The sequence below is a fragment of the Ranitomeya imitator genome, chromosome 8 (genome assembly GCF_032444005.1).
Source record: "Ranitomeya imitator isolate aRanImi1 chromosome 8, aRanImi1.pri, whole genome shotgun sequence".
NCBI lineage: Eukaryota > Metazoa > Chordata > Amphibia > Anura > Dendrobatidae > Ranitomeya > Ranitomeya imitator.
Genome location: NC_091289.1, coordinates 139,019,360 through 139,031,992, shown reverse-complemented (window position 1 = coordinate 139,031,992; position 12,633 = coordinate 139,019,360). Strand labels below are relative to the sequence as shown.

At 41.3% G+C, this 12,633-nt stretch overlaps 1 protein-coding gene across 1 annotated transcript in view; it reads right to left on the bottom strand.

Annotated features, from left to right (window-relative positions):
- Positions 1 to 412: 412 nt before the first annotated feature.
- LMX1A (LIM homeobox transcription factor 1 alpha) overlaps positions 413 to 12,633 on the bottom strand; it is a 203,802-nt gene continuing 191,581 nt past the window's right edge. The window contains exons 6-9 of the mRNA XM_069737436.1: positions 10,690 to 10,767; positions 9,569 to 9,644; positions 6,628 to 6,795; positions 413 to 1,348 (exon numbers count right to left, since the gene is read on the bottom strand). Coding sequence (XP_069593537.1) covers positions 1,191 to 1,348; positions 6,628 to 6,795; positions 9,569 to 9,644; positions 10,690 to 10,767 — 480 coding nt within the window. The 3' untranslated portion in view covers positions 413 to 1,190. The remainder of the gene's footprint in view (positions 1,349 to 6,627; positions 6,796 to 9,568; positions 9,645 to 10,689; positions 10,768 to 12,633) is intronic.

Here is a 12,633-nt window from a genome sequence, read left to right as displayed (position 1 = left end):
CATATCTCTGTGATTTAAGGGCATGAAAACTCAAAGTTGGAAAATTGCGAAATTTTAAAAATTTTCACCAAATTTCCACTTTTTAAAAAATAAATAAATATATAAATAAAGAAATTTTACCACTATCATGAAGTACAATATGTCTTGAAAAAAATGCCTCCGAATCACCGGGATCCGTTGAAGCGTTCCAGAGTTATTACCTCATAAACTGAAAGTGGTCAGAATGGTAAAAATTGGTCCCGGTCATTAACGTGCAAACCACCCCCGGGGGTAAAGGTGTTAACAATGCAGTCATTTTGTAGGCATGATGGCTAATTATTTGAAGTTTCAACTCCAATCTTTCCAATAATCTTTATCTCTTTCAATTTAGTCGCAGAAAGTAAATCAGCAAGACACAACTGAATTTTTTCTTCATCTATTTCCATAATAACAACAAAACATAATGACATAATGCAATTAACAGACAAAAAACAAAGTCACAGACATTTTTTCCAGCCTAAGGCAAGAGAAAAAAATAGAAATAGTCTAAATCTGACATAAGTTAATGCACAAGTGTGCAATATTAAATAGCTCCCAATGGCAATATTGCTGGGCTGTACAATCAGTGTCAGGGATAATACAACTAGTACATGAAGTTTACGGTCGGTCAACATCCTTCAAGTGAATGACTGAATGTGCTTGATAGCACAAGTGAACACGTTCTTGTTCCACGTCAACCCTGTGACTGTGCTCCTTCACAATCTGCAATGAGTAGAGTCAATAGGTAAAATGATAATGTACCCATTTATATCTGGAATATTTTTCAACGGTGCACAGATTCATCAGTGCAATCTTGTGTTATAAATCCATAATAACATGAAGTGTGCTACATCTGCAGCTAGAAGGGGCTCTAGGATGTGTTCACACTTCAGCAGCAGTTACGTAGACACTTCCGAGTATCCTCTAATGAGTTCTGGAGACTGATATGATGCCAACAATCAATTGGTTTCATTTTTAGACCCTAAAAAGACATATATGTTTTATTTAATGGATGATAGTCCAGTGGAAACTGTTCTTAAAAAGTAATGCATGGCCAGAATTTCAGTAGCATCATGAACAGTCATAAATTTATCAGATTGACTAGAAATTGCAGACAATCGGCATCTTTCCAGTTCCAGATAATATTATTACTGCAAGTTGTTGCATCGTTTTCAGGAGGTAAAATAAGAACTTTGCATAGAGTAAAGACGATCAATGGGATTTCCCACTCGAGTCTGCAGTGATCCTACTTCAGGTGCTGCTAGAAGACATTCACTCAAATTAAGGGAGGCGTCATCACTGTCCAGGTCATGGAACATGGACTCTCCACCTGGAAAACACACATCAAATACAGTCAACTTTTCTCTACTGCACTTATATTAATAATCAAAAGACCATTAGCATTTGATAAGATTCAGGGCAGTGTATGTAAGAACACATTCAAAGCTCAGCATCATGGCCTACACTGGCACCAAAGAATTAACTCAAATTGATTGTAAACCTACCTCATGTGATCTAGATTTACATTACGTCGTATACCAAGACCGTGGCTAGTTACGTGGTTAAAAATTAAAATATTGATGCTTTCCATGCCATGTTACTGTGGTAGGATGACAGGCAACACTAATGTAATCAATTAAGGCCTTTTAAGGTTGACTCATGCGGCCATTCACTGCCTGAGTATTGAAATAGTATAGCAATCTGCTACCACATGATTGTTAGGTGTTAAACTTCACCTACTACTTGGATTAAATCCAGATAGGCATCTAATGATCTTCTGGGGTACCCCAGACTTTTATCCAGATATAAGCTTCACTATCAAGCTCAGTCCAGCTATTCTAGATGTTTCCCACATCTACAATTTAACTTATATTAAGATATCGCAGATATTGTAGGAGTTGTTCGTACCTTTGTCTCTGCTATCAAGGTATCTGTTAATTGCCTTTATTACCCTAGTGCTTCTGCCCTCTCAACTTTGCTGTGTTAATTTTCCTAATTACCAACTTGTCTAACAAATCCTGATGTTAGCCACATCTTCAACTCCTGGTAACCATCTCATCTCAGTTATATTGTTGCTTTCCATATCTTCAACTCAGCTGTGTCCAGTTTCCTAATAACCAACTCCTCTCAGCTATCCTGGTGGTGTCCACACTCACGTATCTGCTTTTCCTGTGTGTATTCACACTTCTGCTACACGATTGCCTATACATGTCTGCTGTTTCTGTAGAATCCACCCATATGTCTCTGCTGCATCTAGTGCTTCTGGCTCCATTATCCACCTGCCATCTTACATATACTGCTGTACTGGTCCTCGCTGATCCACATAACATTTGGCAAATTCAGCTGTGATACACCCCCTGCCCCTAGTCAATGCTGCTAACCATGACCTATGGCTTAAAGAATCCATCTCACCACATGAGCCCATAACAGCTCATTACAGTGTTCAACTATTTCCTGCAATTCCATAGACTATGAATGTCACACAGACAATGAAAATAGTGTACATAGGTTTCCAGGGCCCCAATCTCAAGATTTAGTGGTCGGAACTCCAGGGAACAGAAAGTTATCACCTTTCCAATAAATTGAATAGGATAGAGGATACCATGTTTTTTTAGAATAACCATTCAGATAATGATCATAATTTTGCACTTTGTAAAGTTTAATATGATATGGTAAACTCTGTACAAATTTGAGTACCTATATGCAACGGTGCTCGAAAACTTTTTGAATCTATATCAGATATTCACACAAATATTAAAGGTTATAAAGAAATCCAAGGTAACCTCTAACCAACTAAAGGCCTCTCACTTCAGCTAATGTTGATGTTCATGAGACTAACATCAATAACACACTGAACAGCAATGGTGTATATGGCAAGATTACAAGGAGAAAGCCTCTTATCTCTGAAAAGAACACTGCTTCCTGCCTGCAATATGCTAAAGATCACCTGGATAAGCTAGAAGATGAGACGAAAATGAGAAGCATTATGTTTGGATAAACTGAAACACTCATTTTTACATAAAATCCTCATACCATCTATGGAACATGCCAGTGGTAGTATCACATAGTTTGGGCATGTCTCGCTGCATCTGGGCCTAGACGATTTGCAATCATTAATAGAGCTATGCAGCTCTATTGCGCAGGCGTGTACTACGGAGGACATAGAATGAACTTCAATCCAATATTGCGGTCAGCATGCAGCCAGCAGGTAAGGAAAGGGTGAATCAAACACCCGAAAACTCCGCCCATATGACCGAAAACCAGTCCCGCCAAATTCAGGTGACAGGTTCCCTTTAAGCTTAAAAAAACACAAATGTGAAATTCGGCCCTAAATACAAATATTTCAGTGGATAACAAAGAACTTTTTACTGATGTTTTTTACACCTAGGCAAAGTAGAACATCTAGAGAGAAGAAGGTTTAATCATCATCATAGATGGTGATTATTTCCTGTATGAGCATAGAGACTATGGAACTCATTACAACAATATGCTGTAATGGTTAATTCACTAAAAAGTACAAGGAGGCCTGGATGACTGTTATTGAGTTACCGCAACAGTGTGAAGCCAGAAGACCGCAGTGTCTGATTGCTCCTACTATGACACTGAGAAGAAGCACTTCTGCTTCATTTTAAATGTCCTCTTAACCGCCAAGAGCAAGCGACACTACTCTATCCTCCTCCTCCTCGACCTGTCGGCTGCCTTTGACACAGTGGACCATTCCCTATTATTACAAACCCTCTCATCCCTTGGCATCGCAGACTTGGCCCTATCCTGGATCTCATCATACCTAACAGACAGGACATTCAGCGTCTCCCACTCACACACCACCTCCTCACCTCGCCCCTTATCTGTCGGAGTCCCACAAGGTTCAGTTCTTGGGCCCTTGCTCTTCTCCATTTACACCTTTGGCCTAGGACAGCTCATAGAATCTCATGGCTTTCAGTATCACCTCTACGCTGACGACACACAGATCTACATCTCTGGACCAGATATCACCTCCCTTCTAACCAGAATCCCTCAATGTCTGTCTGCTATTTCATCCTTCTTCTCCACTAGATTTCTAAAACTTAACATGGACAAAACAGAATTCATCATCTTTCCCCCATCTCACGCGACCCCCCCCCAACGAACCTATCCATTAGAGTAAATGGCTGCCCACTCTCCCCAGTCCCACAAGCTCGCTGCCTCGGGGTAATCCTTGACGCTGATCTCTCCTTCAAACCATATATCCAAGCCCTTTCCACTTCCTGCCGCTTTCAACTCAAAAATATTTCACGAATCCGTTCATTCCTCAACCATGAATCTGCAAAAACCCTAGTCCATGCCCTCATCATCTCTCGCCTTGACTACTGCAACCTCCTGCTCTGTGGCCTCCCCTCTAACACTCTCGCACTCCTCCAATCTATTCTAAACTCTGCTGCCCGACTAATCCACCTGTCCCCCCGCTATTCCCCGGCTTCTCCCCTCTGTCAATCCGTTCACTGGCTCCCCATTGCCCAGAGACTCCACTACAAAACCCTTACCATGACATACAAAGCCATCCACAACCTGTGTCCTCCATACATCTGTGACCTCGTCTCCCAGTACTTACCTACCCGCAACCTCCGATCCTCACAAGATCTCCTTCTCTACTCCCCTCTTATCTCCTCTTCTCACAATCGTATACAAGATTTCTCTCGCGTATGACCCCTACTCTGGAACCCTCTACCACAACACATCAGACTCTCGCCTACCATCGAAACCTTCAAAAAGAACCTGAAGACCCACCTCTTCAGACAAGCCTACAACCTGCAGTAACCACTGATCGACCAAACCGCTGCATGACCAGCTCTACCCTCACCTACTGTATTCTCACCCATCCCTTGTAGATTGTGAGCCTTCGCGGGCAGGGTCCTCATTCCTCCTGTACCAGTTATGACTTGTATTGTTTAAGATTATTGTACTTGTTTTTATTATGTATACCCCTCCTCACATGTAAAGCGCCATGGAATAAATGGCGCTATAACAATAAATAATAATAATAATAATAAATGTGTTTATTCTTCCTGGCAGAACAGGGGTTAATCGGCCATGTTGGAATTCCCTGTTCTCACAGCTAGGCTCAGTTAGCCACTTCTTTACCCTTTATAATCTGGGCTCTGTTACAAATCCTTGTCAGAGCTAGCATTTGCTGCATCGCAAATGGAGAGAGGAGTTCTCATGAGAAGGAGAATTTCAGGAGTTATTAGCGACTGTTGCTTTGTTTGTATGTGTTGCAATTCGTTATCCTTCTCTATTTTCGTTTATTCCCATACCTTCACACCTCGGTGCATTCCTCTGTTATATGTAAGTGAATATTTAGTATGCCTAGAGTTTTATGTTAACCCTTGTTTGTGTTGCCCTGTTTGTCAGGTTGGTGTATTACGGTGCACAGTAGCGCCCTCTTCTCTGGGTGGGGGAAAAGAGCAGATGGAGGGCAAACACAGGAAATAAGGCAAGGGCGGTGGCCCCAGCATCTTCACCTTCGGAAGTATCCCGGGGAGTAGGGCGAGCTAGGGAGCCCCCTAGTGTTTGGGACTGGGAAGGAGCCCTTGGTCCCGGGTCACCCGACAGCCGTGTTAGGACATTAGCTCTGACATAACCATTTTTTTCTGATCCACTATGGATCCAATCGCTGCTCTGACAGGCCATCTGCAACAGCTCAGTCTGCAGATGGCAGATTTACACATGGTGGTTTTGCAGCATCCTGATAAATCTGGTGTGGGACTCTCATATCCCCACCAAACCATAGTGGAGCCCAAGGTCCTTTGCCAACCCACCGACGCCCCACGATCATGTGACAGAGGCACCAATGGGCAGGGTTTGCTCTTCCGGTGCGCACATGTTAAATGCCGCTGTCAGAGATTGACAGCCGCATTTACCATGTTAACAGCTGATTCCATCTGCAGCTGTTAGGGCCACATGACAGCTGATCAAGTCAACTGTCATATGCCTGAAAAGTTGCGGGCTCAGTGCCGGAGCCAGCATCAAATGCTGGGACACAACCTATGCTGTATATATGCATCAAATGCTTGGACACAACCTATGACATGTATATATGTCATAGGTCATGAAGGGGTTAATAAAAATCATGAAACAAAAAAAGATGTTGATAAATTGAAAAGAAAAATACAAGTGAAGAAGAAATCGGATTTAAGTAATATGTCATTTTCTAATGATAGCTTCCATTTAAGTCCCTCCCACTGACATAAGGATATTGAATCCAGCATGTATAATTCCTCTTCACCCTGAGTCTGGACTAGTTACCCCTTCTATTGCCTGCTGATTTTGTTTCTGGTTCCGCCCCTCTGGTTTTGACGCCGTTTGTTAACTATGCTACTGCCAACCTGATCCATTGTCCTACAGTGGCCTCTACCTCCATGACCTTATTCCTCTCTACTGGTAAAAAGATGAACACAAAATCATTCGCTGGTATCTTCTTAGCATACTGGTTGCCACAAAGGTCTGTGGAAACCCTACTAGGAGTTTCCAGATTCTATGAACAGTTTCATAACAATAATTCTATTAAAATCTAACTACAAAGATTTTTCATAATGTAAAAAAATACAAAATAATGAAATCATGCTGTACCGTAAGGATGCATGTGGTCCCCGGGCATCTGCGGAGGTGTAAGCCCTTGCTGGAATGGGTCTGAAATATATATGTTTTGCTCTATGGAAAGTAGATGTTGTTGAGGGAGTGAAGTAAAGACGTTCATGATTCCTTCAATGCTGGAGTTACTGGAACTGTGCGTTTGTGCTGCAAAATATATATAACAAACATTTACTTAGCTGCTTTATTGAACAATGACATATCGGAAACTGCATCAGCCTGTTAGTTAACTCCTTCACCCCCAAGCTGGTTTTCACCTTCCTAACCAGGTCAAATTTTGCAATTCTGATCAGTGTCACTTTATGTGGCAATAACTCAGGAACGCTTCAACGTATCTCAGTGCTTATGAGATTTTTTTCGCAAGACATTTTACTTCATGTTAGTGATAAATCTAGGCCATTATTTTTTGTGTTAATTTATGAAAATATCGGAAGTTTGGAGAAAATTTTGAAAATTTTGAAAATTTCAAACATTTAATTTGTATGCTCTTAAACCAGATAGTTATAACACACACAGCTAAAATAACAAAGGAGAGGCTCCAGAATAACTCTATGACCATTCTTGACTGGCCCAGCCAAAGCCCTGACCTAAACCTAATTGAGCATCTCTGGAGAGACCTGAAAATGGCTGTCCACCAATGTTCACCATCCAACCTGACGGAACTGGAGAGGATCTGCAAGGAAGAATGGCAGAGGATCCCCAAATCCAGGTGTGAAAAACTTGTTGCATCGTTCCCAAGATGACTCATGGCTGTACTAGCTCAAAGGGTGCTTCTACTTAATACTGAGCAAAGGGTCTGAATACTTATGACTATGTGATATTTCAGTATTTTTTTTATTAAATTTGCATAAATTTCTACTTTTCTGTTTTTTTCAGTCAAGATGGGGTGCAGAGTGTACATTAATGAGAAAAAAAAGAACTTTTTTGAATTTACCAAATGACTGTAATGAAACAAAGAGTGAAAAATGTAAAGAGAATAGTAAAACCAAAAACACTCAGTTTGAAAAAATGTTGCAGTAATCCGCAAGTGCTAGTAAAAGATGTAAAAAACAGGGTATTTGGTTGATACGTTTTTTGCAAAAAACGTATCAACCAAATACCCTGTTTTTTACATCTTTTACTAGCACTTGCGGATTACTGCAACATTTTTTCAAACTGAGTGTTTTTGGTTTTACTATTCTCTTTTTGTGTCTTCAGGTTTCTTGGTGGTGTGTGAACATGATCATACAGACTTGTTCACTGTGCAAGTAGCCCATGTGTTCCTGTTTCCAAAAATGTAAAGAGGTCTGAATACTTTCCATACCCACTGTATATTTATGTCTTCTCTTCGTCGCAGAGAAATTGGTTAGAAAAGTTTAGGTTATAATTTATGTTATAGTTCATCTGGAAATTACCAGAGATGTGTCTCTGGGGAGTGTGTACTTTTTCCCGTGCTTGAGGTTGAACAATAATATGCCGGCAGATGAGATCTGGAAGTTTTTGTAATGATACATAACTCAGCTCTGTTTTATCTCTACAGACTATCTGTAGAGATCAGTGAGAAGAGGAGGACATGTTCTTTTATCCTCTGTATGACACTTCCTGTTTATGATTGGTGAACCTCTTGTAGAAGAAGTACACGCCTTTGGAGACAAATCTGGCACACAACAGGTATAGAGCAACTAAGGATTAACAGACCTATGGAAGTTTGGGTTCTGGTACCATACTCAAACTTTATTCCAAAGTTTGGTTCGGGTACCAGAACTGTACTCGAAATTGAACCCGAACCCCATTAAAAACTTTGGATCTGGGGAAAAAATCTCTCTCTTTCTCTTCCCCCTGAACTCCGAAAATCATATTGGACTCCTGGGAGAAGTCCATGTTCGCATTTAGCAACGGGCACTAATTGTCTGGTACGACCCCCAAACTTTTAAGTTCAGGTTCACTCATCTCTAAGAGCAAACTCAGCATGTAAGCTTAGTCCATACAAATTCTAGCAATTTCAGTTTTATATACTGCAAAGAAGTGGGCTGTTGGCACCAAGTTTCCCCAGCTCACAAGCCCCTTAAAGGTTATGCAGCTCGTCACCATTGGAGGTTATATATATATATATATATATATATATATATATATATTTATATATACTTCACAATGTCATTGAAAATGAATATATAACACAATGCAAACCTAAGAAACTAAGCACTGGCAAGGACCGTCTAATCAGCAATGCAGTCAGCGTATATATATGTATATATATATATATATATATATATATATATATATATACAGCTCTGGAAAAAATTAAGAGTCCACCACATCAAAACCCTGTTATGGCAGCCCAATCTCTAGACCTGAACACCATTGAAAACCTCTGGAATGTAATCAAGTAAATGATGGATAGTCACAAGCATCAAACAAAGAAGAACTGATTACATTTTTGCGCCAGAAGCAGTGTGAAAGACTGGTGGAAAGCATGCCAAGACGCATGAAAGCTGTGATTAAAAATCATGGTTATTCCACAAAATATTGATTCAAGACCTCTCCCTGAGTTAAAACATTAATATTGTTGTTTCTAAATTATTATAAACTTGTCTTTTTTTTTTTCTTTGCATTATTTGAGGTCTGAAAGCACTGTTGTTGGTTTTTTTTTTTTTTTCACCATTTCTCCTTTTCAGAAAAAAATACCAAATTCATTGCTTGGTAATTCGGAGACATGTTGTCAGAAGTTTATAGAATAAAAGAACAATTTACATTTTACTCAAAAATATACCTATAAAGAGAAAAATCAGACAAACTGAACATTTTGAAGTGGTCTCTTAATTTTTGTCAGAGCTGTATATACACATAGATAAATAAATATATATATACATATATATACATACATAATCTACATATACACAGTACTTTACTATAAGAGTTCAGCCTCTAGACATTTTCCTACCTGCTGGTATACGCTTCGGGTTTTGCTGATCTTGCTGCTGTTGCTGTTGTTGCTGTCTTCTTGCCAACTTTTTCATCTGTTTAAAGCAAAGTACAGGAATAAGACTGCAGAATATAGCTGCCTACATGGTATTCTGGTAATACAATCACTTTATATATCAGATCCGGGAATAGCGAGATGGGCTTTTTCTATAGCTCAAGTGATAATCATTGCTCTTCCTTGTTAAATATTAAATGGCATGTGATATGACGTCTATTCACGCTCTCTACCAGATTATTTTTACCTAAAAAAAGGTAGAGTTAAAGGTCTAGGTGATATCTGTTATACCACTGTGTGTCACACCGCTGGGACCCCTTACCAGACCAAAAAACAGGAGAAGTTGAAAGGAGGAGCAGGTTGCAAGTTTTTTGTACAGCTATATTTTGCCGCTTTCGTTTTTTTCACTATCGTTTTTTCCACTCCTTCCACCAAGAACCATAACTCTTCTATTCTGCCATAGATATAGCCAAATGAGGGCTTGTTTTTGCGGATTGAATTGCAGACATTTTACCTTGTTTTTTACTGAAATACAGGGAAAAAAATCCAAGTGGGGTGAAATGGTAAAAAACGCAATTGTGCTTCCAATTTGGTGTTTTGTTTTTCCCATTTTCATTGGGCGGGATAAAATTACCTAGTAACATGGCTCTCCAGCTCAGTATTATTACAACAATACCAAACTTGTATCATTATTTTTTTAATTTGCAGTATCGAGTGGTAAAAAATCAGAACTTTAAAAAAAAATTGTTTTGCATCGTCATTTTCTGAGACCCATAGTTTTTTAATGTTTCGTCAATGGAGCTGTATGAGAACTTATATATTGCATGTGGAGCAGTAGTTTTTATTGGTACTTTATTTTAAGGACATAAACAAAAATGTTGCATTTTTTGGGGGAGATGCCTTAACTTTTTTCTGATAGTTTGAATTTTACACACATAGTACCAAGCTTCTGTTGCCAAAACCCTAGAAGGATTAGGAACAACATGCAGTAACTTGGAAACATTTGCTTGTATTGTCCTCAATGAGAGTTGTCAGGCATCAATTGTAGGAAGCAATGTATACAGATGCTGGTTTAGATTTCTTACCTTTGCTCTTTGATTTTGGAACCAGACTTGCACCACCCGGACACTCAGGCCAGTTTCTGCAGCAAGTGTTTCCCTCACCTTCACAAAGGAAACATCAAGTAGTCAGTGTACAGAATATTCTATACAAGAATAAACAATGCCAACAACAGGACTTATAAAGTGAAGTTAGTGGGACCCCACTGATTCAGAGAATGAAGGGGACCCTCAGATGGTTAGCAAAATGTCATCTGAATTTTACATGGCTGAAAAAAATAGTGAAAAGTGCGCAACGCTATATTACACCTCCTAATCCCAAGCTATCAAATCCCACCTATAACAAAGTGATGACATCCTAACAATATGCCATTACTTTATACTATAGGAATAAAACCCTTTTAACATTAGATTATCTCTAATATAATAAATTTGTCAATTCATGTGGGTTAGATGAGTTATTTGGCTCATGCAGTCGACTGTTTTAATCAGACGAGTGCTATCCATAGTTGTGGCACATGATAGCACTCATACCCATGTGATTCTATGCGGCCCTGCACATGTCTGATTATTTTCCTCGGAACGAGTGGTCCAAGGTAAAAAATTGCAGCATGCAGGATTTGTCTCCAAAAATTGCATGGCTCTGTACCCTTTTGACTTTGCCTGTGCTCTGCTCTCTTGCAGCTTTACCTCTGCTCCGCACTCCTGCAGTTCTGCTTCGTTCTACTCTGCTCCGCTCCTGCTGCTGCAGAGATCTCTTGCTGCAGCTCCTCTCCGCATTCCTTGTGGTTCCGCTCTGCTTAGCTTCTGTTGCTACACTGTCTCTTGCTGCTCTAACGCTCTTATCCGCAGCCTTGCGGTTCTCTTCCTGTGTGAACAGGTCCCAACCTGTTCCTTCACACTTCATTCCTTCCTGTTTGTATCCATACCTGCACCTCCTGTGTGAACAGGTCCCCACCTGCTCCTTCACACTTCATTCCTTCCTGTTTGTATCTGTACCTGCATCTCCTGTGTGAACAGGTCTCTACCTGTCCCTTCATACACCACACCAGCCTGCCCAGTGTCTCTACCTGTTCCTTCATACACCACGCCTGCCTGCCCTGTGTCTCAGCCGTGCCTGCCTGCCCTGTGTCTCAGCCATGCCTGCCTGCCCTGTGTCTCAGCTGTGCCTGCCAGCCTGTGTCTCAGCTGTGCCTGCCAGCCTGTGTCTCAGCTGTTCCTGCCAGCCCTGTGTCTCTGCTGTTCCTGCCAGCCCTGTGTCTCTGCCGTTCCTGCCAGCTCTGTGTCTCTGCCATTCCTGCCAGCCCTGTGTCTCTGCCGTTCCTGCCAGCCCTGTGTCTCTTCCGTTCCTGCCAGCCCTGTGTCTCTGCCATTCCTGCCAGCCCTGTGTCTCTGCCGTTCCTGCCAGCCCTGTGTCTCTGCCGTTCCTGCCAGCCCTGTGTCTCTGCCGTGCCAGCCTACTCGTCTGAGTTTCATCCGTGCTCATCTGCTAGTCCTGCCTGATGCCCGCACCTGTCCTAGTGTTCTTGTTCTTCAAGTGGGATCAGCAGCCTCAGCCAGACACCACCCTCGAGTAGCACCTGGCAGCTGCCTGCCGCACAAGTCTGACCTCACCATCAGAGGCTCCAGAGAAGGCCAAGGCAGCTGTCATGGTCACGCCCCTTCCAGGGTAGTCTGGTTTGTGGCACAGTGGGGCCACAAACCCCCTTGGCTCACTCCCATCAGTCAGAGCATGAGCGTGACATTGAACTTCACAAATATCTTGGATGTGTAACGTGGCTGAGGCTGTGGGTGAGGTACTCATCACTTACATGAGGTGGGGTCCTGGCTGGGTGTGTGGACATGAGCTGTGAAGGTACTACACCTTTAAAGACTGCATGAAACCAATGTTGCTGGTTGGTCAGGACCAGATGTTTGACAGTCAAAGGAGGAAGACCACCAGGTCAAAATAAACTTTTTACTGAACATTAT